At 41.5% G+C, this 27,685-nt stretch overlaps 1 protein-coding gene across 4 annotated transcripts in view; it reads left to right on the top strand.

Moving 5' to 3' along the window:
• The window catches only part of COP1 (COP1 E3 ubiquitin ligase), a 200,083-nt gene that overhangs the window by 142,848 nt on the left and 29,550 nt on the right, over nucleotides 1-27,685 (top strand). For 2 of the 4 annotated variants that reach the window (XM_050963164.1, XM_050963163.1), the window contains exons 17-19: nucleotides 5,342-5,466; nucleotides 6,524-6,684; nucleotides 19,607-19,705. In XM_050963164.1, coding sequence (XP_050819121.1) covers nucleotides 5,342-5,466; nucleotides 6,524-6,684; nucleotides 19,607-19,690 — 370 coding nt within the window. In that variant the 3' untranslated portion in view covers nucleotides 19,691-19,705. Of the gene's footprint in view, nucleotides 1-5,341; nucleotides 5,467-6,523; nucleotides 6,685-19,606; nucleotides 19,706-23,554; nucleotides 24,008-27,685 lie in introns of those variants that run through there. The other 2 variants (XM_050963166.1, XM_050963165.1) reach the window with 2 other exon arrangements.

The raw sequence follows: 27,685 nt of genomic DNA, 5'->3' as shown, positions 1-27,685 counted from the left end.
GTTACATGACTCATTAGTGAACAGTGATTTTGCTCTATGGGAACATCTTCACCTCTCAGTGAAGAGTTTGAGTAGCAGCCGTGTTAGTCTGTATCCGCAAAAAGAACAGGAGTACTTGTGGTACTAAGGTGCCACAAGTACTCCTGTTCTGTTCTTTTTCTCAGTGAAGAGAAAGTGCAAAATATATTCTTCCAGAGGAGCCCTAGCACATCATTCTCAACGATGCTCTCCTTCTGTGGTCAGACCGACCATCTGAATTTTGCATTCTCTACCTTGCATTCCTTGTCTTAAAGAAAATTAGTCAGTACAAGATATGAGTCATCTTTATTGTCCCCAACTGACCCCACAGTTTTGGTCCCTGAGTGTCTTGCGAATGTTGTCTTGGTTGCCAGTCAACATTCAGTCTTTTCCAGTCTGCTAACCCAGGCAAAAGATGGAATCAAGCATTCCAGTCCCCCCAGCACTCTGTCTCAAGGCCTGAATTTTGAATGGGCATCAACTCTGTGTTCATGCTCTCTAGCAGTGCAAAGCATTCAAAGATTCCACTAGAAAATGCTACTTAGCCAAGTAGAAGCATTTCTCTTTGTGGGCACGAAAAAAAAATATTCCCAAAAGCTGCGAGTATCTCTTCCCCCCCCCCCCCCCCCCTTATTCTGGACTGTCCTCTTTCCCTCAAAACAGCTAGTCTTTCTATTAACTCTTTATCATAGAATCATAGGACTGGAAGGGACCAAGAGGCCATCTAGTCCAGTCCCCCTGCACTCAAGGCAGGACTAAATATTATCTAGATCATTTCTGACAGATATTTGTCTAACCTGCTCTTAAAAATCTCCAGTGATGGAGATTCCACAACCTCCCTAGGCAATTTATTCCAGTGCTCTAGTGCTTTAACTATCCTGACGGGAAGTTTTTCCTAATGTTCAACTGAAACCTCCCTTGCTGCAATTTAAGCCCATTGCTTCTTGTCCTATCCTCAGAGGTTAAGAACAATTCTTCTCCCTCCTCCTTGTAACAACCTCCTTTATGTACTTGAAAACTGTTATCTTGTCCCCTCTGTCTTCTCTTTTCCAGACTAAACAGACCCAATTTTTTCAATCTTCCCTTATGGGTCGTGTTTTCTAGACTTTTAATAATTTTTGTTGCTCTTCTCTGGACTATCTCCAATTTGTCCACATCTTTCCTGAAATGTGGCTCCCAGAACTGGACACAATACTCCAGTTGAGGCCTAATCAGCGCAGAGTAGAGCAGAAGAATTACTTCTCGTATCTTGCTTTCAACACTCCTGTGAATGTATCTTGGAAGGATGTTCTCTTTTTTGCAATAGTGTTACGCTGTTGACTCATATTTAGTTTTGGTTCGCTATGACACACCCTGATCCCTTTCCCCAATACTCCTTCTTAGCCAATCATTTCCCATTTTGTACTTGTGCAGTTGATTGTTCCTTCCTAAATGAAGTACTTTGCCTTTGTTTTTATTGAATTTACTATTTACTTCAGACCATTTTTTTCCAGTTTGTCCAGATCATTTTGAGTTATAATCCTGTCCTCCACAGCACTTGCAACTCCTCCCAGCTTGGTGTTGTCGACAAACTTTATAAGTGGTACTCTCTATACCATTATCTAAATCACTGATGAAGATATTGAACAGAACTGGACCCAGAACTAAAACCTGCGGGACCCCACTCATTATGCCCTTCCAGCATCACTGTGAACCACTGATGATTACTTTCTGGGAACGATTTTCCAACCAGTTATGCACCCACTTTATAGTAAGCTCCATCTAGGTTGTATTTCCCTAATTTGTTTATGAGAAGGTCATGTGGGACAGTATCAAAAGCTTTACTAAAGTCAAGATTTATGGTCCACCTGGCAGCAGTCAGTGCATACCACTCACCTTCACATGATTGCTCATTTTTCGCTCACCCACTGACTACTAGATTCTGGAAGGGTCTAATCAGAACCTTTCTGCCAGTAAGGAAACCGTCTCAGTGGGACTTAACCCTTGTTCTTTTAGTGCTTACTATGCCTCCACTAGCTGCATGTTCCATATCTCGCCTGTCGATGAATGTTGCATTCCTGGTAGCCATCACCTCAGCCAGGAGGGGGAGTGCTGAGAGCACTGTTGGCAGATCCACCTTATGCTATATTCCCTAGACATAATTTCATTGTGTTTACATCCTAAGTTCACCCCCAAAGTAGTTAGAGTTTCAACTAATCCAGTCAATTCACTTTCCTGTCTTTTCCTGAACCAGAAGCATATGACAAAGAGTAGACTTAACTCCCTTGAAATGCGACAGTCCTTAACCTTTTCCCTGCAAAGGACGTAGCCAATCAGAAAATCACTGAGACTTTTTATAGCCTTACCCGAAAGAGTCTGAGGTCAAACTAGATCCTCTCAGAGGATCTCTAAATGGATCTCAGGCTTTATCTTACTCTATCAGCTGTTGCATCTTCCTCCCCCTCAGGGGGTGAGGGCTCCTTGTACAGGAGCACAAATGACATCAGTGGCAAACCTAACCCCCTGCCCCTTTACATTAATTCTTATGGGGAAATTGGATTTGCTTAACATCGTTTCACTTAGTCACATTTTTCAGGAACATAACGACAATGTTAAGTGAGGAGTTACTGTTCTTGAGTAGTGCTTGTCAGTCACTGAGGCTACGTCTACGCTACAGGATAAATTCAAATTAGCTTAAACCAATTTTATAAAACAGATATTATAAAGTAGATTGTGCGCATCCACACTAAGCACATTAATTCGGTGGTGTGTGTCCATGGTCTGAGGCGAGCGTCGATTTCTGGAGCGGTGCACTGTGGGTAGCTACTGTAAAATAATGAGGCCAATAATGTCGATTTGCGTCTACACTAACCCTAATCAGATATAGTAATATCGATTTTAGTGTTACTCCTCTCGTTATGTAGGAGTATAGAAATCGATTTAAAGAGCTCTTTAAATCAATATAAAGAGCAGTGTAGTGTGGATGGGTGCAGCGTTAAATCGATTTAACGCTGTTAAAATCGGTTTAACAGCGTAGTGTAGACCAGGCCTCACAGTGGAATACACAAAGGGGCCATTACTTGAAGGAGAAGAGAAAGTTACCTTACTGTAACTGAAGATTCTTCTAGATGCGTGATCCCTATCTATATTCTACCTGCTCTCTTCCCCTCTGCTTTGGCTTATTCTTGGATTCACCGTAGAGAAGAAACGGGAGAGGCACTTTGTCTGCTCCGTTCTTTATCACCTGGGCTGGAGGCATGAGAGGAGAGTGAGGGTGCATGCACAGACCAATGGACAATGCCCTCAAAAATTCTTCAACTCTGGTCACATGGAGCACATGCATATGCCCAGTGGAATACAGATAAGGGCTGCATGCACCTTGAAGGACCTCCAGTTAGCATAAAATAAGTAATTTTCTCTCTTCCTGAGTCCCAGTAACAAAAGATATAAATCGAAACATTCACTTTGATTTCATGCTATTGTTACAAATGTCCGACAAATCAAACTACACCTCTCTCCTCATCTGTTATAATTGTAATTTTGTTTGAGATCTGAGATAAGGTTTGCATGAGTTACATGCATGTTGCAGTATGTAGCGGTTTGGGGTATATTTTGGAGATAAAAATGTTTGTTCCTGTGGAGACAGGAATTGTACCATTGGCGATAATTCTATGGGTGTCACAGAATGAGAGATTTTTCCCTTGTTGCTTCCTGAATTATAAGGGTTTGGGTGACTTGGGATGTGCCCTGAAGCAATATTATCTGCTTTTAAACCATTTTGTCTATGGGAATATATTGATTAGTGTATGCATACTAGATTGGCATGTTACTCACTTGTGAGTAAGCTGTAAGATTGTAGTGCTAATAAAGCCTCTATACTACACCATCTTGGAGTCTTCGTATACCACTTACTGCAATAAAAAATCTGAGTTAAGTATTTTTTTTTTTCTTATCCCGCTGCTTGGCATTATTACCCCAAGTTCTAATATTTCAGGACTCTGATGGAGAGAGGAATTATGATACATTTTAGAAACTGACCAGATACTTTATTCACAATGGACCTACTGAGTCAAGAAAAGCTGTGGTCTTTTGCAGCACTTGGAAATTTCCCTTTTCCAGAGATATAAACCTTCCATTTCTAGTTCTGATGGGTTGTGAGATGCTGAAGGCTGGCATTGTTAGAAGTAGTCCTAGTGGTGATAACTTAATGGTCTGTGTGCAATTGAATCAGTCAAAGATACGTAGTAAATGAAACTCACCACCAATTTTTAGGCAATGGAGTGGGTTGAAAAATATTTGAGTTGTACAAGAAACTTTGGGGCAGGAATTGCACCTATACCTAGAACAGTAGGGCCTGATTCTAGTCATGGGCTCTGGATGCAACCTACAGTAAATATTTAATATTACTGTAAAACCCTGAGGTATAATGAGGACAGGACAATACTGGGAGATCCAAAGAACTGAATTAACTTGTTTTTCTCACTTCCTTGGATAGTGATGGAATAGAGGAGCTTGATGTGGGGTAGTGTTTGTGGAGGACACAAGTGAGTCAGTAAGAATTTGAATGAGGAGAGGTGTAAAGCCTTTTGCAGTGGGATTGGAAGGTCATTCTGTGCATTGAGGGCAAAGAGAAAGAAAACATGAAGGCTGGAGTCAGTTGAAAAAGGGCTGTTAAGGCTAGTTTTATTTGTGGGTTAAAGGGAACACGATAAATGAGTTCAGAGATGTTAACCCTGCCCAGAACCTGTGCAGAGGCTTGAGGACAGACTGAGAAATAGGGGATGCAGTGGAGGGCTTTAAAAATAAGTGACATCTCATAAACAAGAGGTTTTAGCTGATGAGGTTTGGATGGACTAGAAGTGAGTGCCATACTTAACAGGGAACCTACAGGAGGAGGTCACAATATTCAAGGCGGGAGGTAAGCGCATGGACAAGTATTTTCACTAGCAGGGCAGAAAGGAAGAAACAGATTGTGGCTATATTGTAGAGGAAGAAACATCTGATAATGTCTTGGATGTGTGGGGATAAGAAATCAAAAATGGCCCAGGGTTATGAGAATGAGTGAAGTGGAGGACAGTGGTATTAACAACAGCATTGGAGAAAGGAATAACCTTGTTGGAATAGTTTTTTTTGTGCAGCCTAGTCACCCATTTGACAGCCTTTAATCTAATGTGATACTTTCACTGGTTCACTTTGAGCAAGACATGAAATCATGTTAAAACCTCCTTGAGTTCATCAAATATGCTGTGTGAGAGTTGTACGTGTCACACTAAGGAATCACAATTCAAATTGGGGTCCCCTGTCTCATGGTAGCATTCTAACTTTTCTGTACTGATGATTGCAGGTCAACAGACAGTCAGCTGAAGCTGTGGAATGTAGGGAAACCACACTGCCTGCGCTCTTTCAAGGGTCACATCAATGAGAAGAATTTTGTAGGCCTGGCGTCCAATGGAGACTACATTGCCTGTGGTAAGTAGAGCGTCCACCCAAAGAAATGTTTTCATGGCTCCTCAGGGCTTGCACTATTTCTAATGAAAAGTGTGCATGAAAATGAACTCAGTACTTGAGACATCTTAGAAAATACAGGATTATTCTTAGCCTCTCCCCTCAGCCTTTGCTCTAGAGAATAGTATAAAAAGTAGTAGCTGTACGGCATTGTGCACTTACTCCAGTTCTGGCCTAACTTACGTGATTTGCTTTAACCACCAGACTTTCACTGAAAAGTCCACAGGTAAGTTCACAGTCCCTACATAGCTGGCATGAATATGACATACGTCCTTTAAAAATAATAATTAAAAAATCCCTCCAAGTCCTTTTAGGGAAGGTCAGGATTCTATGCCAGTTGGATGATCCTAGGGGTTGGCAGTCTTGTGTGTCATTTAGCACAGCACTCTACATAGACAAACCAGTCCAGTTCCCTATATTCAGACAGCTTTCTAGAAGACTAAATAATCCTTTTAAAACCACAACTAGCTTCCACAGAGATTTCTCTCTTCCTACTGTTAAAACTGACAGTCAGACCTACGTAAGTCTGCATCTCCTGCTGCAGTGCACAATGGTGGACCCGCCTCTCTGGGATAGTTAAACCAATTATTGCTGTATTAGGAGTTGAAACAATTCCAACACTGGTGAAAAGATCCCCCTAAATGTTGCTGCTGTGCTGCCATCCCCCATCTGAGTTCCACTGACATCTGTGCAATTTGCACATGGGGTCTTTAATTATGCTCCATGCCTTTTCAAGTATCTGCCAAAGTTATGGAAGAAGGTTAAAGTCTTACCAGAACAGTGTTGTAATTGTATATTGATTCTCTTGCAATTATAACATAGTAACCTGGACATCCACTCTGTAGTGATCCTGTACTTTAGTTGCAGCAGCTATCAGTGATAGGAGGTGTAGAGGGGGCAATTAAACTCACAGGAACTAGGCTGAAATAATTCTCTACACAATCAGTAAAAGATCTAAAAAGCCTTGCTTATCAAGGGTCTATTTCTAGAACTTATTTTATTAATTTGCTTATATTTACAGGAAGCGAGAATAACTCCCTCTATCTGTACTACAAGGGCCTCTCAAAGACACTTCTGACTTTCAAATTTGACACAGTCAAAAGCGTCCTGGACAAGGACCGGAAAGAGGATGATACAAATGAGTTTGTCAGTGCTGTGTGCTGGAGGGCACTGCCAGATGGGGTAAGTTTTTTCTGCTTATTTTTACCAAGATTGCTTCAGGGTGAATATGTTCATTTAAGATGGTGTCACTGAAGGTTTGGCTCCAGTTATATTCCAAGGTCAGCAATAAAAAGTGCACATTTGCAGAGTAATTGAAGAGTATAACAAATGGAACTGCAGTGTAATAGTTGTTAAAATTGGGAAATTCAAACGGTTGTGGTAATCACAAAGAGTTTGTGCATTGAAAATCTCAACCATAGTGATGCATTAATACAGTTTTTTGGCATTTAATTTCCTTGTTTCATTTTTTATATGAATTTTGTATATGAACATCACATTCAAGTAAATTCACCATGCATGTTTAAATGTTATCTTGTCTATATGGGATTCACACCCTAATACATGTCTGAGCTAAGCACCAGCTACATTATCTCAGTTACTATTTCAATTAGCTTTGTTCCAGATATACAGAGTGCATGCTTCTCTTGTAGTGTACCCACTGCACTTTGTGTGTTTCTCACTCTAAAGCTTATAACTATTGAAAAATATGTTGGTTTTGAGCTGGAGTGTTTAAAAAGAGCTTTCTAAAGTTACATGTAAAAAACACCTCTGTAAACTTGCTCATGTACATAAGTGTTTGCAGATGAGGTCCTTAATTTGGGGTGGGAGGATTCATTCTTGGGTATTTCAAATAGCTAAATGGAATTTTTATAAACTTGTGAAGAGAGCATTTGGACTGAGAACAAACCTGAGAAATTGTAGCCTGAAAGGTAATATTTTTAGCAAGTTAACAATTGCTTATCTGTGTTTACGGTATACTGGAAGTGTCCTCGTAATAATAAATAGCATGAGACTATTTCAAATAAATTGTCCTGAACCAAGCTCCCCAAACTAAAACTTTCTAGTGTTGAGAGAATTTGGATCTGGATCTAAACTTTGTATCTCTAATTTTAAAGTCAACGGAAAAAATGGACTGCTTTAATTTTAAGGATACCAATGGTGCTAATATTCTTTTGGATCATAAGCTAGGTTTTGAGGTGACTTTCTTATGTAGATAAATGGATGCGAAGTCTCAAGTGGACAATAGAAACTGCGCAACTTTCAATCCAGATCTGCACTAGTGAAAGCCTTGAAGTAACCCACTGCATCCATAAGCTTCCCTTTCACCTTTCTTTTCTTTGCTGCAATATTTCCAGCCAGCCTGTCCTCTGACTACAATGTATCTGCCAGACAATAGGGATCAGTTGTGCCCTTTTGATTACTTCTCCTTACCTTTTCCTCTGATTCTCATTGCTCTCAATCTCTCTCACTTCTGTCATGCTTTTAGTCTGAGTGGCACTCTAATGTAAGCAGCTGAAAAACTGTTGAACAGAGTGGTAGAGTGCTACTAGAGTATTTAACACAACTCAAATGCAAAATTTTATGTAACAAATGTATCATAAAGTAACAATGAAATCAGCTAAATAAAGGGTGCGCTCAGCAATTATTACAATAGTTAGAGCTTACTGAGCGCTCTGGCATTCAGTCTTTCACCATTCTTGAGAAGCCTAATTTTGTCTGTCATTAGTTCCCACATTTCTCCCTGGGTTTTGTTTTAAATTACCATATTTTTCTCCTGTGGCAACCAGAGCATCACCTTCTGATTTGGAAAGAGAGCTATGAAAAGCTGCATGTGGCTAGAGAGCTGAGGTTTTTCTGCTTCAACATTATACCTCTGAATGTAGTACCTCCCATGCTTCTCTACATACTGCACTGGGACTGTTTCGTGAGTCAGCCAGCAGTGTGACTGGCTTTTTGCCAGGAGGCCCTCGCATATCTCTCTTTATAATACATCCAGCTATCACTGAGCTAAGTGCTATTCCTTCTGAATGTACCCACACATGCTTATTTTCAAACACAAGTCACTTGCCATGGTGCAGTGGATCTTGCTCAAACCTCACAAGTGCACTTGGTGTGTTTTGGTTTATTGTACTGCAGAAAGATTCAGAAAGCTGATCTACATCCACAGTACTCCTTTCAAGGAGAATGTTTCCTTATTCTTCACTCCCTTACATTTTCTTGTGATGTCATGCTCTTTTCGAAGGAGACTTCAGACCTACGTGAGCACCCCGGAAGATGGCAAGTGTTTTAATGAATCTTGGAATATGCTTGGAAGAGGGGATGGTATTGTGGCAGTCTCCCCAGTATGGGAGTCAAGAAGTTCTATTTCTGGCTCTGCCACAGACGTTCAGTGACCTTGAGGAAGTCTCTTACTCTCTCTGCTTCCGTATCCCAATCTATAAAACTTACTCTACCTACCTCACATGGGTGTTCAGGCTTAGCTTGCTTATATTTGTAAACTGCTGCTTCAGATGAAGGGCAGCATAGAAATACAATGTATTAGCTCTGCCTCAGGATTCCCCAACATAACCCATAGTTGATTGTTTCCCTGTAGTGTTGCTGTGGTCTCGTCTCTAATTCAGTAGCCTTACCAACTGAGAAGGGAGGAACAAGTTTAAGTTCTGATGCTTTCCTCAAAGTATAAGTATCTGTATCCACTTAAAGTGCAAAATCTGAGATCCAAGAACAATAAAAACCCTTCAGATAGTTAAAATGCTCACGGAAGCTGCTGCTTCTTTGCCTTGTCCTGTTGGTCGGGGTTGGCAGCTTTTGTTCTACGGCTCCAGGCATTCCTATCAAGTGCGTCTTCCAGGGTGACACCAACCTTCTTCATGTCCTCCTTCAGCATCTCAAACCACCTTTTTCTGGGTCTTCCTTATGGTCTTTGTCCTGTAACTACTAGTTTTTGTACCCTCTTGCCAACATATCTCGCACCTCTGTCTCAGCTGGCCCAGCCATCTCAATTGATACTCCCTCAGCTTTTCTACAGTGGGGCTACCTGCATCGTGACTCGTACCATTTCATGTTGTACCTCTCAGCCCTTGTCTTACCCAGCATCCACCTGAGCAATCTCATTTCTGCAGTGTGAAGTTGTTCTCTCTTCCTCATTGGCTGGCATTCTAACCCATACATCATGGCTGACCTAATTTGCTTGGCACATTTTTGTCACAGAGAATTCCCATCAACTCCCTCCATTTGCACCAAATGCTTTTCATGTGATTCCTAACATCTGCATCCGTTTCCCCATCAAATGCCCAATGAAACTAACAGAAATAAAAAGTAATTTATGCTTCCTTCTGATGTAAGGGATTCGAGAGAAGGTGGCAGGGAGTGTGTGTGCGCGCACAGAGAAGGAATCCTTTGAATTATCATTGGAGCCCTGAGCTGCTTTCTGCTCCCTCTTTCCATCCTCTTGAGATCCTCTGTCACAACTATCATCTTTCATCTGAAGAGGGCTGGACGTGGTGTTTCTTCTGCATCTGTCAATACCAATCCATAATTGGCCAGATTGTTCAAGACCATTCCTCTCCCAAAAGTCTGAGCACAGTGCTCCCTGTCAGAGCACTGCCTCTGAGACACTAGAGTGGCCAGAAAATTGTACATTTTGGTAATAGCAGTAATAGGTTGTAGTAAACATACAGTAGTTAGTCTACTACTACTTTGGTCTTGTACCATGCCTTTTGGAGAGCTTAAACACTTGAGATAAATCAGTGAACTAATTCTCTGAGCACTTGTTTTGGTAAGTGTACTCACCTTTTATAGATGGGTAAATTGAGTCACAGACATTCTAATATACACATTTTCTAAAGTGGCTCTCAGTTGAAGTTGGTGGGAGCTGCTGATGCTCAGCAACTCCTGAAAATTGGTAGGCCACGTAAAATTAGAAGCCAGTCTAGAAAATTTTTACCCACAATGAGTTGCACAATAAGTTAATGGCAGAGTCAGGGATATGCTCCAGAACTTCTGACCCTGTCATCTGTCCTAAATGCATACCTCTAACTTCTAAACTGAGAGGTTTGTAATGTGCATGCCTGGCTCTAAGAATTCTCTCCTTAACAGAAGAAGAAAATATTCCCTAACACACTGGCAAGACAGCCAGCTTGATGTAAAACTTCAGTTCTAGTATTGAAGTTGTTAATAAATTCTGCAGTTCTATTAGAGTGTAAACACCATAAGAAAACTAGTGGAAACACACATGGCTTTCTTACCGAGGGAAAGGAAATGAAGCATTACTTCTAGAACAATGCTAGGCAAGCAGAAATGTCTGTCTTCTTAAAATGCATGTATGTGGGGGAGAGTCAATTTAAGGTTTGTCTGTGATAGACAATTGGAATGTAGGTAGTCTCCTGAGGAGAACCTCTTGTACTTGGTTTTTCCTTATTATCCTGCATGATATTTCCACACCTCCTGAGAGGTAGACACCCTGCACTCTGACCTGGCTTGTTATGTTCAGAGTTAAAGGTGCACCTCGTGCATCTGCTGCTCCATTACCTCTTAAATAACCCTCCTCCCTTCCACTGCAGTTGGCGTTTCTCAGAAGGGAGCTATTGGGAGAGCAGGTTTAGCCTTGGCTGCTCCCTGGACAGCAGAAAAGGTGGTATTGCTGAACACAGAAGCAATTTGATTATGTAGATTAAGCAGGGCTCAATCTATCATAATCGCTGTAAAGAAACCATTTAATTTTGTGCCTGTTTGCATGAGTATTCATTACCACAGATAAGCAGGTTAGTTGGGAAAGACTTTCCAAGCAGAAATATCAGGACTTTGATAAGAAGCCAGGAGATGCAGATGAGAGAAGAATATGCTAAGTAAATTAGCCTAAGCAAAGGTTTGTATCTTTTTAAAGACAAAAAAGAAAATATATTGACAATAGCATTGTGCATTTTTGTTTTAAATTAGGTCTTCCAGTTCTCTTAACTGGAGAAGCACTGGGACTATATAATGCCCTTTGTTTAAAGGGCATCTGACATTTGGGTGGAATGCTTTTAATTTTGTATTCATCAGATGATTACAAAGCTGCAAAGCCACTTCTCTAAAACATCTTAAAGAGCTGAGATGCAGGCTGGGTGAATAGAAAACTGGTCTGTGTTCCTGTCTAAGGGTTGTTCTTCAAATCAGTGGTAGATTAGCAGTCTGGGAAACTAACATATAACCACCAATGAGAAGCACAAGAACTGGCTTTTTGGGAGGTCTCAAGGCTCATTTAGATGCTGTTGTATGACACAAATGTCTCCATATCCATCTCCCTCCCTGCACCACTGCGGTATTATCTCTGGGGAGCTTCTGGTAAGATTGTAGTTGTCCCCTACAGAAGGTAAAACAGGTTGCAAGTTTGTGTGGCAGGTCCTTTTACCAAAGTTGTTCCAGGCCACTTACCATGAAACGTTAGAGAAATGACTTCCCACCAGCAACTCTGACTAAGATAGCAAACTCCCATGGACTCTTACTCTGAATTTCAGGTTACCCTGTTCTAGGTTTTATAAACAACTCTTCAGAAAGGGTCGTGTTTCACACCTTTTTGGATTGCTACTTTAGGAAACCAGCTTTCCTTTCTTTAGCCAGAATTACAACAGTTGACAATCCTGTTACCGTTAACAGTCATCTTATTTCTATGGAGCATCTCAGATTTCAGTTCTCTAAATGTCATTAATTAATAAAATTAATTACATGTTCTTTAAAAACATAATTATTCTACAGTAAACCTTCATTTACAAGTACCCTTATTTTCTGTTAACTACTTTCCATGGGTTATTCATTTTGTTTCCCACAGAATTAATAAATATGAGCTAACTACTATACATGGGACTTTGATAATTTACAGTCAGCAAATTGACTCCCTTTTGCTGGATTTAATCTAACCATCTCAGATTATTTCAGAAAGTGATTCATTGCAGTGCTTAGCTATTAATTAATTTGGAAGAGTTATTAATATTAACATGAAACTTCCCTTGCTATTCCCAAATAACCCAACCCTTACTTTAATCTAAAATAACCTGCCCTGATTTTAATTGTAGTTCTGTTAATCTGAAATCTGTTTGGAAATCTTAACTGAAACCTATTCAAAGGATTTTCTTTTTCACTCCACATAGCTGTGGTCTGTTGCAAAAGCTGGGGTTTAAAATAATCTCAAAATAGCTAGCAGTTTTGATTTACAAATTAAACCAGTATTTTTCATGCAGAATTCTCAAATGGAGTTGTTTAGATGGTAGTTAAAGCTTATCTAGAAAGTAATCTGAGATTTGTGTGTGAGGTACTCACAATACAATACCAGAACTGTACTGTCCTTTCTGATTCCTCTGGCCTCTCAATCAGATCTTGTCTCCGGGTGATGATTGGCAGCTGTAGTACTTGCTGTCCCATTCCGAGCATCTCTGTGAGGGTCTCTGCCATCCCCCGCTTTATCCAAGTTTCTTCTCTCCTACTCATAACTGTTAAGTCATTATCATAGGTTACACTTCTCACAAGTCTGCCTCCATTTTATCCTGACATTGCTTCTTCACTGGTCAAACGCAGGGCCGGCTCTAGCCATTTCGCCACCCCAAGCACGGCGGCAGCTGTGGGGAGCGTTCTGCCGCTTGCCGGTCCCGCGGCTCCCATGGACCTCCTGCAGGCGTCCCTGCGGAGGGTCCGCTGGTCCTGCGGCTCCGGTGGAGCATCCACAGCTATGTCTGCGGGAGGTCCACTGAAGCCGCCTGCCGCCCTTCCGGCAACCAGCAGAGCGCCCCCCGTGGCATACTGCCCCAAGCACGCGCTTGGCATGTTGGGGCCTGGAGCCGGCCCTGGTCAAACCTAATCATGCACTCTGATCTTTTGCTGCACTGAGTTATAGATCTTCACTCCCAGGGTGCCCTGCATCTCCTTCGTACAGCCACAAGAGGGCTGGTGTTTGGCTCCCTCTTCACTCTTCTGGTTGCGATACATAATTAACAGTTTATCAAGGTTGTGGCAATCTGAGAATCCTTTCCCAGAAAAATGAGGTACGCTTAAATGTGCTCAGAGTTCCTCTGCTTTTGCCTAGAATTTCTTCAAATGCTTCACTTCTCCTTGTGGAGTTTGCCTGCTTTGGAGTTTAGACCTGCTGAGAAGCTGACTTGTCAACATGATGGCTCGCAGCTCTTCTCTGCTGCACTCTTTTCTCTCTGGCCACATCAAGTTCTTTCTAGTTGTGTTTAAAAGCCCAACAACTTTTCATCCTCTCACTCAAGCAGATTCCTCTATTTGTTGCTTAGCACCTTGCAGCAAGATATTATTACTACCTTTTATTTCATTCAATTCTGTTTTCCTCAGCCTCTTAAAGGAGCTGTGCAAGTCTTGTCAATCTCATTTTCTTAAACAGAGAATGTTATATCTTTATTTTTTAAATCTAACCCAGAGCATCATAAAATATACTTGAGACTTACTTGGCTTGTAAAGTTCCTAGATTGGAAATGTAATATGTGTAACATTTCCACGTGTCTGTTACTGAAAGGGTGTAATTTTGTGCATAAAGTAATTCCATGAGGCATGTTCTTGTCTTCAGGGAAACTCAGTGAGGTATGTGTATTTGTATATAATGCATGTTAAATTTGTACAGTGCAAATATCCTTTTAGAGATATTCGTTCTTGGATTCTGCTTTTTACATGAAAAGAGAGAATTAAGCAAAGAAAATACCCAGCTGAATGTAGCAACTCCTTACTCATCATTAGCACCCTAGGAGTCCGACTGTTGAGAGCTACGTGAGAAAATTATACTCTATTTATAGTGGCTCGCTTGCTATCTTAAAATTTCAGTGTGTTGACACCTTAGTCCTTATGCAAGACCCTCTAGATAATGTGATTATGCAAATTACAGGATTTAGAAGGATTTTATTTTTTATCCCTTTTTATGAAAAAAAAATCTCCAGTATTTTTTCATTTATTCTCTCCCCAGGGCCCAGGAACCTGTTTAGGTTTCTCCTGTAAAGGTGATACTTGCTGACATGAATGGGTCTCAGAACTGCCACAAATTCCCCATCCACTGCAATTCGGTGTATGCAGGGCTAAGTCATGTGTCAGGAGACCGACCATTTCAGTCTTTCCTCTTCCTCTGCTTTAACCATTTTACTACTAAAGTTGACATCTTTCCCCCTCTCCAGTGCAATTGGAGAAACTGTATCGCAGCATTTTTGTTGCTGTTGTAGGTTTCCGGTTGGTTTGAGGACTGCTAGTTGATGCAATAATGCATCATTTTTAATCCTTCCTTTCCTAGATTCAGATTAACTGTTTTTATACTCCTGTGTCAATTGATTGACCACACTGATGCTATAGTTCAGCACTAAAAGGCCTATTCTTCTCCACTGCCGTGCTCTGAAATCACTCTAGCTTGGATTTGAGAATAGTCTTATCAAAGGAATGGGTTCTCGTTTTTCCTCTTGGGTTCCAAGTCTATTTTCACAAACTTAATCTAAAGTCTTTTTTCCCCTCTTAAAAAAAGAAGGGGGCAGGGGGCATTTTTAAGCTTGACTTTTATAAATTGCTTAGGGGTCTTTTGTGAGTTTAAAAGAGAGATCAAAGTTGAAGGGTTTTTTTTAACTGAGGCGTCATTTACACCAGCAAACTACTTAGCTGTTGTTCATCACTAGTGCATGTCCAGCAATGCTAACCGTTGGATAGACCAGAAGCATTTTTATCAGTCATCTGTTTTTGTCATTAATGACTGGCATAGTGGTAGAAATCTGAGAACTGTTGACGTTACTTTTCAGCCATTGAGCCCACTGGTAGAGAGTTGCAGCGAGTGTGCATTATATTTCACTGCTAATGTGGCCAAGGTTTTAGTGTTCCTGTTATTTCCGGAACTTGAGACATGCAAACTTGCACAGCAAGTATCGTATTGTTACAGTATTCATTGTGAATGCGGACACAAAAGAAATACCTCTGCACAGTTCTTGTTAAATTTATGAGTAGAAGTTTCTCTTCTGCTGGATCTCTGGTATTTTAATAAGTAGCAATTATTAAAAAAGAATGTGGATAAAGCATGGTCCCTTTTGTGGTTTAACTATTATAAAAGGTTAGAATTAATTTACAAAAGCCAGGAAATTCAGAGATGAGACCAACTGTCTTTATTCCCCATTGTATTACAAGACACAATATACAACTTTAGTTTGTGTAGTCTTTCACATAAAATGCGTTCTAAACTATTTTTATTAATATCAGATACTTATTTTACAGTAGCCTCCAGGGCCAGAGTCAAGTTCAGAGCCCTCTTGTGTCAGGCACTGTATACATCTGGAAGTGTGCACAGTCTAAACCCCAAAGAGTTTACAAATGTTAGTTTTAAAGACAGCTGTCAATTCCACTGTCTTCTCAGGAGAATTTCCACCAGGCTCCCTGCTCCCAGAGGGTTGATATACACTCTTATAGGTTTTAATTATTTCATTAATACCTTAATTATAAAGGCATCATGAAGTTTGGATTTCAGGTAAACATCCAGAAATTCCAATACTTGTTGGAAGCTTTGGAGGCTCTCTTCTCCTGCACCCCCGATTTTCCCCAACCATTTGCCTTTATATGGGTGGAGAGATTTGTTACTCTCCCCCAGCAACCTTCAGGCAACATCCGCACATAATCTGTATGAAAGGAGCCCACAGGTTTCTCTTATGGAAATGGATTATGTCTGATGTCTCCCCATTCCTTAAGTCACCTCTACCTGTGATGTGGTCCCACTTTCTGCATCACCATCTCAGTTCCTATCAGCCCTTGATATGGAGAGTCTAGGGTGGAATGGAGAACTGTTCCCTGCAAAACAATGCATCTCTCTGCAGGTGCCAGCCAGGGTGTGTGGGCACTCTGCCTACTCTTCTTGCATCTACTCCCTGGGTCTCATACGCCAGCAAAGGGCAAACTTAGGGTTGAGTCAAGGTAGAGGCTAGGTGGGCAGCCTCTAGCCTTCTGCCTTCTTGTATCACTCACATTTTTATTTTTAAGTAACTGAGCCCATGGCTCTGGTTGGGACTGAATGCCCCTTGGCTAATGCTTAAAACCTCTGGGCAGTCCTGGCCAACCTCTGGACACTTGAAAAATATAGTTATGCCATGTTTTAATAAAGGCAGACAAAGAAATTGTCATATACCTGGGCGAAAAATGTCATCTCCCTGAGATTTGCAAAAAGATGGAAAGTCAAGTGACGCAGATAAAAGGGGATGGTTCAAGAAAAATAGGAGCTACAGATGACAAGACTGTTGTCTCCACACAAGCTTTCAGAGTTGGTACAGGAGACTGGTGGTGGATGAGCGAGAGTGGGATGAAATGACAGTCTCTAGGTTTAAAAAAGGGTTTAAAAAATGAGCTCGGTTTTGAACTATGCTCTGAACTGACCAGGGACTGAATGCCCTGGAAGTGCAATAGCCCTGAAACCTATTGATTGATTTTGATTTTTGCAAGAATTTGAATTAACCAGTAAATGTGTGTGTTCCCTTCAGGCACCAGGCAAAAATTTTAGATCCTAATGACATTTCTGACATTAGCCATTAGCAGGAAGTGAGTAGTTAATCCCATCTTTGACCTTAACTGGGGCAGGCCTTTTTAATTTTGAGATACAGTTTTGATGCCACTTAACACAGACTACTGGAATGCTGGTTTCTTGCAATCACAGCTTAGACTCCATAAATCAACAACACTTAGCAATTAAACTCTATTTTAAAATAAAATCTTTGGAATGAATTAGTTAATACGTACCCAATATGCCTGTAATTCTTTACCCTGAAGTTTTGTAAAGTTGGAGTGTGTATTTTTTTCTCCAAAAGCAATTGGTATTGATTTAATGCCAGCTCTGAGAGTTTCTTAAAAGCCCATCCTTGAGGAATAATAATGCATACCATGCTTTAGCCTGGTTCTCCTTCTGTCAGTAGAAGATAGCTACTGTTGTAAGCTTTAAAACAAAAATATCTTAGAACAATTTACATCTAACTGTTGGAAATTAGCTGGCGATAATTTTTCATGACATTTCAACATAAATGGAAATAGAGGAATATCCTTTGCAGAGGAATTGCTAGCAGTTTAAGTAAGTGGCTCTTTGAATCTGATGAGGGGTTTCAATACTGGAAGTAGTCCTGGCAGAGATGTGTTAGTGCGCACAGTCCACTAACACATCTCTGCCAGGACTAGGATGCAGATTGAGGCCCACAAGATACATTTCACATGGTTCTATAGTGTTGTTGCATGGATTTTGCCTAGGATGACCAGATAGCAAGTGTGAAAAATGAGATGGGGTGAGGGGTAATAGGAGCGTATATAAGAAAAATACCCCAAAATCGGGACTGTCCCTATTAAATTGGGACATCTGGTCACCCTAATTTTGCCCCATATATGCACAGTTATGTGTGAAATCCATATGTGTAAACAGGAGGTGTTATAGGCTCTTCTAAACAGAGAGGAGACTTCTAAAGTGTGTGATTTGAGTGGGATTTTTCAAAAGCACTCATTGTTGAAATAACTCTATTCCTATTGAAGTCAATAATAAAGTTCCCTTTGACTTTACTGGGAGCAGAATTAGGCCCACACTGAAGATTTTTGAAAACCCCACTCTGAGTATACTACAGCTTCTTGTTTGAATATTATTTTATAGACCTATTCCCTTCCTTCCTTTTAACAGGTAACATTGCCAATGCTACAGCAAATGTAGCTGCATTGTATGAAATTAGCTTCTGCAGTTTTATAAAGCTGATTGCTTTTTCAGATTGTATATATTTACCTGTCGCAAGTGACACAAGACCACAGATGTTTAACATTCTATAGTGTTTAAATGAGGTGGAAAAATAAAACTAATTTTTTTCCTTCCAGCGTTCAATTTTAAGATTTTGATCATACAGTTTCACCTTTGAGTGAAATGGAAGCACTGATGCAGAACTAGTCACGCTCCTAGCTTTATAACAACAAAAGCTTTTGTTTGTGTATGCTTCTATACTGTATCCATTGCTTTAGTATCAGAGCCCTGTACTATAGGTTTTACACCCTCTCCCCTATGGTCTGGATCAAAATGGATTATAATCCAGTAGCTTCAGGTCAATCTAATATCAATCAAGCTGCCCAGCCATAAGCAATAAAAAAAAACCTTGATGCTAAGCTGCATATTAAACAGTGCACTCAGGCAGATCTGATGAATGGTTCACTTTTATTAGTCATGTCCTTTATTTTACATCTTTGAAGAAGAGTTGCTCATTCCTAGTTGGGGTTTACCTTGACCTGCTGCTGATTATTGTTGTTCCTACTGCCTTCCGTGTGCTAGGTGCTGTACCTACAGAGTAAAAGATGGATCTTGCTTTGGAGGGCACAGTGGGTCTTAATTGAAAGTACCTATAAAGAACAAGCTATTTAGCCAAACAAAATAAATCTGGAAATAGAATTACATTAATAGCTGCTTTGAGGAATGAGTTACAAACAAATACCCATTACAGCAGGGAGTCATTTAAAAATAAATCTGAACCAAACCAAATTATATTTCATAAAACAGTGGATCCTTATTAAACACAGCTAAAGGTTACCCATAACATCGGGGTTGTTGCAGCTAAACAGGATTGTGCAGCACTTTCAAGGTGTTTTGATTATACAATTTGAAAGAGGATTTTTTATAAAGCAAATAACACTCAAGTTACTTTAGTCTTTTGTATTTTATTGCATACCATAATCACTTTATCCCAAACTCTTGTTCTGGATTGCCGAACCTGGAATGAAGCAAACAATTTACTGCGTTGCCAGGGGTTCAGTGTGCTAAGGTTTTTTAAATACACTTCGGTGTGTCTGAAGTGAATATTAAGTTAAAGGGACAAGTATAGTCGACACAGTCTGGGGAGCTGGCGGAGAAGACAATGGCATTGTTTCCCACTTACTCATAATAATGAGATATATTAGAAGGAAGATAAGAGAGAGATTGGGAAGAAGGATTGGTTCAGATCCATAAAAATTCCTTTGGCCTGCAATCTGCAGAGAGCATGTAAATGCAGTTCAGAGAAAGGAAGTGATTGCATCCCTCCTGAATGTCACCATAGACAGAAGCTTAGCATTGTTCTTCAAACTGCTAAATGTGAGTCTGGCATAAATTTTTCCACAGCTCCTGGATTGGGAAGCTTGGTTGTCTGTGGCCAGTCAGCCTGATGCTGCTGAAAGAGACATGCTGTGCAGCAGTCTGCTCTAACTGAATTAGAGATCTCCTCATGTCCACTGAACAGTGGAAACTGATACAGTTTACAAAGAGTGTATTTGTGGAAAGCGTTACATCTCTTCTGAATAAAGAAAATCTTTCATTTAGAATTGAAAGTGAGTGGTGCTTCCATTTCCATACAGTGTTTCAGAACTTGTATGTCAATTTGAACATACCAAGAGACTGGTCAATTTGCACAAGCTGTGGTAAAAACAGGAAAGAGATGAGCTGAAAGTAAAAGCAGCATGTTCATATTAAAAGAACGGGCTTGGGTTCATTTTGCAGTGCACTTGTTTTCACTAGTGCAAAATTGGTTACTGTACAGGAAATTCTTGCCTCACATCTGAGTTTACATTACAAAACAAGTATTCTGAATTCTGTTGGAAGACCTATGAAAATCTGAGGTAGCACACAGGTCAGCACTTGCTAGCAACCTGTTATCAAACTAACAAATGTTTTACCAGCCACTATGCACAGGTTGAAATGGATACTTTGTCTCTTAGGCCTTGTCTACGCTACTGGGGTAAGTCAGCCTAAATTACGCAACTCCAGCTACTTGAAAGGAACCATGAATTACATAGCTGGAGTCAATTTAGCTTAGGCCAACTTACTGCAGGGTCTACGTTGCACTGGGTCGATGGGAGACGCTCTCCCGTCGACTTACCTTATGCTTCTTGTTCTGGTGGAGTACAGGAGTCGACGGGAGAGCGATCTACGGTTGATTTAGCATAAATCGATCCCCGGGGCATCGATCGCCGCAGCGTCAGTCCCCGGTAAGTGTAGATGTGCCCTTAGACTTTTCTCTTACGTCTGTCAATCCATAGCATGCAGTTAGCCAGTGTACAACTGTCCACGTTATGTTGGCTTTGCTGATGCTTGCTTATTTATAAGTGCTTGTAAAACTAAAATATGTAAACTTTTTGTCATGCTTTTATCTTTTAGGGTGAATGCACGATTATGGTTAGAGATGTATATAGTTCATTGGCAAGCTGTAAAAGCTTTCTCTCAGGTATTGATCCAGCCATAGGGTATGTCTACACTACCCGCCGGATCGGGTGGGTAGTGATCGATTTATCAGGAATCAATGTATCGCATCTCGTCTAGACGCGATACATCAATCCCCAAACATGCTCCCCGTTGACTCCGGAACTCCACCAGGACAAGAGGCGGAAGCGGAGTCGACGGGGGAGAAGTGGCCATCAATCTCGGGCGATGCAGAGTAAGTTGATCTAAGATGCGTCGACTTCAGCTACGCCAGTGTAGACCAGACCGTAGACTTCAGTAATAACCTGCATCACTTTTGCCATTCTGATCCTGAACCCAAAGCAGCTCAGTCTGACACACACAAGGCTTTACTATTCCAGTAGCTGGCCTCTCCCAAGAGACAGTGGCCATGTCTCGACTACAAACTGAAGTTGACATCTAGCTGCCACAGTAAGTCTATTGTGTATGTCCACAACACACACCTTGTGTCGGTGGAGCGCGTCCTCCCTAGCAGCACTTGCATCAATGCAGAGAGCAGTGAGGTTTTGGGAAGGGCTTGCAGTGCTTCATGGGACCAAAACATTCTCACAGGGGTGACTGGGAATGTGGCTTCAACATCCCATAATGCAGCTTTCTCTCTCCCCTAATTTTATCTGCAATCCATATTTCATGTCTTTTTTTTTTTTTTTCAAAATGTGGGCATAGCTGTGCATACAGCATCTGCAGGGACGCGTGTACTGTTGTGGCAAGTGTCGCACATATTACACTCTTTATCCTGCAGTATTTCCAGAGCTGCAAGAGGAACCGCTGCACCCTTCAAGTAGCCCTGCTGGTATGAAACAATTCCCGTTGCTATTCACAGTCGTGCAGCAGCTTAACACAATGGAGCACTGGTTCTGGTCCTGAGAAGCAAGCACTGACTAGTGGAATCACATTGTTATGCAGTTACGGGATGGTGATCAGTGACTGCAGAATTACTGTATGTGAAAGGCCACTTTTCAGGAACTGTGTGTGGAGCTCTCCTCAGCCCTGCTGATCTCCAACACTAAAATGAGACCTGCTTTGACAGTGGAGAAACGAGTGGCAAATTCTGTGTGGAAGCTTGCAATGGCAGACTGCTACTAGTCAGTGGGGATTCAATTTGGAATTGGTAAATCCACTGTGCGGGTTGCTGTGATCCAAGTATGTAAGGCCATTAATAGTCTTCTGCTGAGAAGGATACTGACTCTGGGCAATGTGCAGGACATAGTGGATGGTTTTGCCACAATGGGGTTCCCTAATTGTGGTAGATCAATAGATGGCATGCATTTCCCTATCTTGGCACCAGACCACCTTGCCAAAAAGTATCTAAACAGAAAGGGATACTTACCTATTGTGTTGTGAGCACTGGTGGATCATCGGAGGCTTTTTTTTTTACCGACATCAGCATGGGATAGTCTGGGAGATGCATGATGCGTGCATCTTTTAAGACCTAGGTCTGTTCAGAAAGCTCCAAGCAGGGACTTTCTTTCCGGACCGCAGAATTACCATTGGTGACGTTGAAATGCCAATAGTTATCCTAGGATAGGAGACCGAGCCAACCCTTACTCCCATGACTCATCAAGCTGTACTCCTGGATACCAGCAAGGAGCAGTTTAACAATAGGTTCAGCAAGTGCAGAATGGTGGTTGAAGGTGCCTATGGCCATTTGAAGAGTCGCTGGTGCAGTTTGCTCACTGGGTTAGACCTCAGTGGAAAAAAAATATCCCTATAGTTATAGTTGCCTGCTGTGTGCCTCATAATACCTGTGAAGCAAAGGGAGAGATGTTTCCACAGGAGTGGAATGTAGGGGTGGATAGACTGTCTGCTAATTTTGAGCAGCCAGATATCAGGGCTATAAGAAGAGCTCAGTGTGGAGCAGCGTGTCTCAGGGAGGCTTTGAAAACCTGTTTTAGTAATGATCCACAGTAATGTCTGCGCTGCTTTTCTGTATTGGGCCTACCATAATCTGAACCTTGATGTGACTGCTACGCTTCTTTTCCATGCACATCACCCCCAGTGCCTCAGATTCCTTGTCCCTCTCCTCCCTTTCTGCTTTGAATTAATAAAGATTTCATTTTCAAGATCTGGACTTTCCTTGCATGTAGATATAGACACCGAAAGATCTGTCACAAGAATTAAGTCTTGGGAAGACAGCGGAATAAAATTGGGAGGGGAGAACTCATTCATCTTGTCTTTAAAAGAACAGCGGCCTTGCCTGTCATACCTCTGCATATGTGCAGCTGTTGTTCTTGGTACTCTCCCCCAGGATTGAGTGAAAGGGATATTGCCTGGCCCCACTCACCTAGTGGAACATGTGTGAGGGCAGGAGGGGGAGCGTAGTGATGTTGGAATGTCGTTCTGCAGAGGGAGTTGAGCAATTTAAATGTAAACTGCCACCATCTCCCGTAGGTAACCCTAGCTGGTGATATACTCCTGAGGGTAACAGAGATGGCAGGGGAACAACTGCTGCAAGCATCCAGGTTCAGATCAGGACTTCATGTTGCCATGCTGTGTACTGCAATGATGCCTGGCGAATTAATACTGGAGTGGGATGGGAAAGTGTCCTAGTGCAGTGGAAGAAATAAGGTAGTCCTTCCCAGAAACCTTCTGCAAAGGATTGCAGAGTAGTTCCACGAAAGTTTCCTGGACATCTCTAGGAAGGAATCCCAGGACATCCCTGTGTACATAAACAGTCTTTTTTCGCAGGGCACCCTCTTCCTATCTGGTGCAGCCACTGGGAAGCAAATAGCCACTCTACCTTAAATAAAAAGTAGAATATAAGAACATGTGACCTATTAATATTAATTGGAATTGCATACTCACCAGAGGTTCCTTCCCTGGCATCACTCTCAGATATGCTGCTCTGCTGCAACTGGCTGGACTGTTCTGGGATTATAAACAGCTCCTGGCTCTCTGAGACAATGGATCCAGCACTCAACTGTTTCCCATTCTCCTCCTCCTCCTTCCTTGTCCAAGACTATCTCCTCAGTGTTGTCTTCGGTGGCCCATGTCTCCGACTCCTCAGAGGTACTACACTGCTGTTGGGGGTCATGATGGGGTCGCAGCTGAGAATGACATGCAGCTCCTTGTAAAAATGGCAGGTCTGCGGTACTGAACCAGATCAACTGTTCACATCCCTTGCCTTCTGCTATGCCTGCCGTAGTTCCTTGATTTTCACATGGCACCGCTGTGTGTCCGTGCTGTAGCCCTTCTCCCCTATGCTGCAAGTGATCTGCTTGTATATGTCTGTTTCTACGGCTGGATCGGAGCTGTGCCTGCACAGCCTCTTCTCCTCACAGACCCAGAAGATCCACCACCTCCTAAGTACTCCAGGCAGGAGAATGTTTGGAGTGTGGAGCTGGAATGATCAGCTGGGCGGGTAAGCTTTCCACGCCGAACAAACAGGAAATTAAAATTCAGAAGTTCCTGGTTGTTTAACAGGGGAGGGGCTGTTTCCTGTGTACCTGGCTGCTGGGCAGTGGAGTTGAGAACAGTAACCAGAGTGGTCACAGCAGAGCATTGTGAGACATCTCCTGGAGGCCAGATAAGTCAACATAAGCAACACAGCATCTACGCTGCCACTACATTGACCTAACTATGTAGAATTAAGCACTATGCATCTCATGGATGTGGCGTAATTAAGTCGTCATAGCAGGTGAGTTACGTTGGTGGAAGGATCCTGGTAGCGTAAACGCAGATGACATTAGGTTGACATAAGATGCCTTATGTCGACCTATCTGTGTAGTCAAAGCAGCAAAGAGTCCTGTGGCACCTTATAGACTAACAGACGTTTTGGAGCATGAGCTTTCGTGGGTGAATATTACCTTCGTTGGATGCATGTAGTGGAAATTTCCAGGGGCAGGTATATATATGCAGGCAAGCTAGAGATAACGAGGTAGTTCAATCAGGGAAGATGAGGCCCTGTTCTAGCAGTTGAGGTGTGAAAACCAAGGGAGGAGAAACTGGTTTTGTAATTGGCAAGCCATTCACAGTCTTTGTTTAATCCTGAGCTGATGGTGTCAAATTTGCAGATGAACTGAAGCTCAGCAGTTTCTCTTTGAAGTCTGGTCCTGAAGTTTTTTTGCTGCAGGGATGGCCACCTTAAGGTCTGCTATAGTGTGACCAGGGAGGTTGAAGTGTTCTCCTACAGGTTTTTGTATATTGCCATTCCTAATATCTGATTTGTGTCCGTTTATCCTTTTCCGTAGCGACTGTCCAGTTTGGCCGATGTACATAGCAGAGGGGCATTGCTGGCATATGATGGCGTATATTACATTGGTGGACGTGCAGGTGAATGAACCAGTGATGGTGTGGCTGATCTGCTAAGGTCCTGTGATGGTGTCGCTGGTGTAGATATGTGGGCATACATCGGCCAAACGGGACAGTTGCTACGGAAAAGGATAAACGGACACACATCAGATATTAGGAATGGCAATATACAAAAACCTGTAGGAGAACACTTCAACCTGAGCTTCAATTCATCTGCAAATTTGACATCATCAGCTCAGGATTAAACAAAGACTGTGAATGGCTTGCCAATTACAGAACCAGTTTCTCCTCCCTTGGTTTTCACACCTCAACTGCTAGAACAGGGCCTCACCCTCCCTGATTGAACTACCTCATTATCTCTAGCTTGCCTGCATATATATACCTGCCCCTGGAAATTTCCACTACATGCATCTGACGAAGTGGGTATTCACCCACGAAAGCTCATGCTCCAATATGTCTGTTAGTCTATAAGGTGCCACAGGACTCTCTGCTGCTTTTACAGATCCAGACTAACACGGCTACCCCTCCGATATCTGTGTATTGTAGACCAGGGCACTGTAGTTTAATGGGCCTGAGCTCCAGGAACTTATGGTTTCTAATTCCACTTGTGCCACTGACTCCCTGGGTGACATTTGACAACTCACTTACCTTCTTTGTGCTTCAATTGCTTCATCTGTAAACTGAGAATTATATTTACCTTTCTCAGATGGGTGCTGTGAGGACTAATTTCTATGTAGAGCTTTGAAACTATAAAGCACCATAAGTGATTACATGTTTTTGAGCAGACTGTCATGTTGCATGGTGGTTTTGTGATATTCTCAGTTGTACACTGAGAGGGGTTGAGATTATTACATGAAATTCATGCAGTGAATCTAAATTTGAACCCAGTTTTCCTGAGACAAAAGTTATTGAAGTAGTCTGACACACATTGTGCCATGTTTTCTCTCCCTTTGCCCCTCGCCATACAGAAAAAACACACACTGTATGTGCATATTTTCTTAAATGCTACTACTTACAGCAACAGTTCATTTGAAGTCGTGATCTACAATTGTAGATGACCATATCTAGATATTATCATTAATTATCTTTTTTCTATTACTGATAAAAACATAAACCAGTTCACTGTAAATTGAAATCTGTAATATTCAGTCCTGGTAAAACAAATAGTTCCTTTCCTCAGAAGTCCATTGTGTTCTGTTCAGTCCTTTCTTACTGTGTCTGTTAATCTGTTTTGAAGAATCAGATTACTAATAAAATAATACCAACAGGATCTTGTAAGAGGGACAAGGGAAAACGCCACGTTTATTGCAAATACAACAAAATAGTTTTGACAGCTGTTATAATCATTCACTCTCTCAAACATTCACACAGGTTCTGCAATGGTTGTTATAGTTACCAGCTTAAGAGTTGCTCGTGCCAAGTCACTGGCCAGGTGGCTTGGACATGAGAGTGGAGCCGAGTTGTGTCAGATGCTCATTCGATGCTCCCGGAGGGTGGTCGCAGGACCAGACTCAAAAAGCTCAGTCCCCTAGTCCTGTTCTTATAGGTCTTTGCCTCAATGTATGTGTACGGAAGTTGCTTCATCATGCTCAGTTCATGATTGGGGTAACCATTAATCAGCTTGATCAGCAGATGGTACATCCATGATAGTTATACATTATCTTCGAGTCTTCTATCTCTCCTTAATGCGCTTAGGTGGGTTCCGGCATGCCTTCCGGGGGTCATCCAGTTGCCTCCGCCCTATCTTATCTTCAGCCCATTGATGGTTGTGAGTCTTAGGTTTCGGTTGGTACTAGTTTCTGATCAATTATCTTCCTGTCATAAACACTCGCTCCTATGCACTTAGCATTCTTACATCAAGATTTAACAGGTTTGATTTAATTCCTGTCTTCTTCTTTTTATTGCTAAAAGATTTACATAGGCCTAATCAAGTTTCTCAAGGGATGAGAGGATCAGTGAGTATGGCTTAAGAAAACATCATTGTTTTTCCCAGAGTTCTTATCATCCCTTGGTACAGACTTTCTCTCCCAACAGCATTCTTATCGGTTACTTGCATATTCAGGCCTTAGATAATTGGTATTTTGGCCTTGGGCTTGTTACACAGATTCAACAAATTTCAGGACAGAAATTCACTTAATGCGGATCAAGTATCTAAAACAGATTTCTTTTAACAACTGTATTCTACTCTTATTTTTTTATATTACTATACTTTAACTAGGTCCAACACAGGCCAATAAAATGGCAATGTATGATTGCCATTCGCTCGGGGTTCAGTCATCATGACTTCTATTGAGGGGTAAATCAACAGCTGTGCAGGAGGAATATTTAAAGGGCACTAGTCCAGAGAGGATGATATAGATTAAACATGTAATCAAATATAGGAGAAATACTACTTCTTTCACCCCTCCTATCTTCTTCAAGTTGGCTTTTCTAATATTTATGCAGCTGAAGGATATCCAGGCAAATACCATGTCTCTCAACAGAGTTTTGTTCTCTTGTATCGTTGAAGCAACAATACTAGATTATTTTAATCCTTATTTGTTTGAATCCTTTTAAACTTGCCTTTTGCTATTAGAATCTTTGGTATCTTAATGCATTTCTGTTATTGCTGGAATTTTCTTTCCTTTTTGATCATATGTCATTGGTAATCTCTACATGCATTCATAATGACATTGAGTGTTAAAATACCACTGTCACTTCAATTTCAGTTATCTG

Source organism: Gopherus flavomarginatus, chromosome 7 (genome assembly GCF_025201925.1).
Source record: "Gopherus flavomarginatus isolate rGopFla2 chromosome 7, rGopFla2.mat.asm, whole genome shotgun sequence".
Taxonomy (NCBI): Eukaryota; Metazoa; Chordata; order Testudines; family Testudinidae; genus Gopherus; species Gopherus flavomarginatus.
Note: the sequence above shows the minus strand (reverse complement) of the source record. Positions and strands in the feature narration are given on the sequence as shown.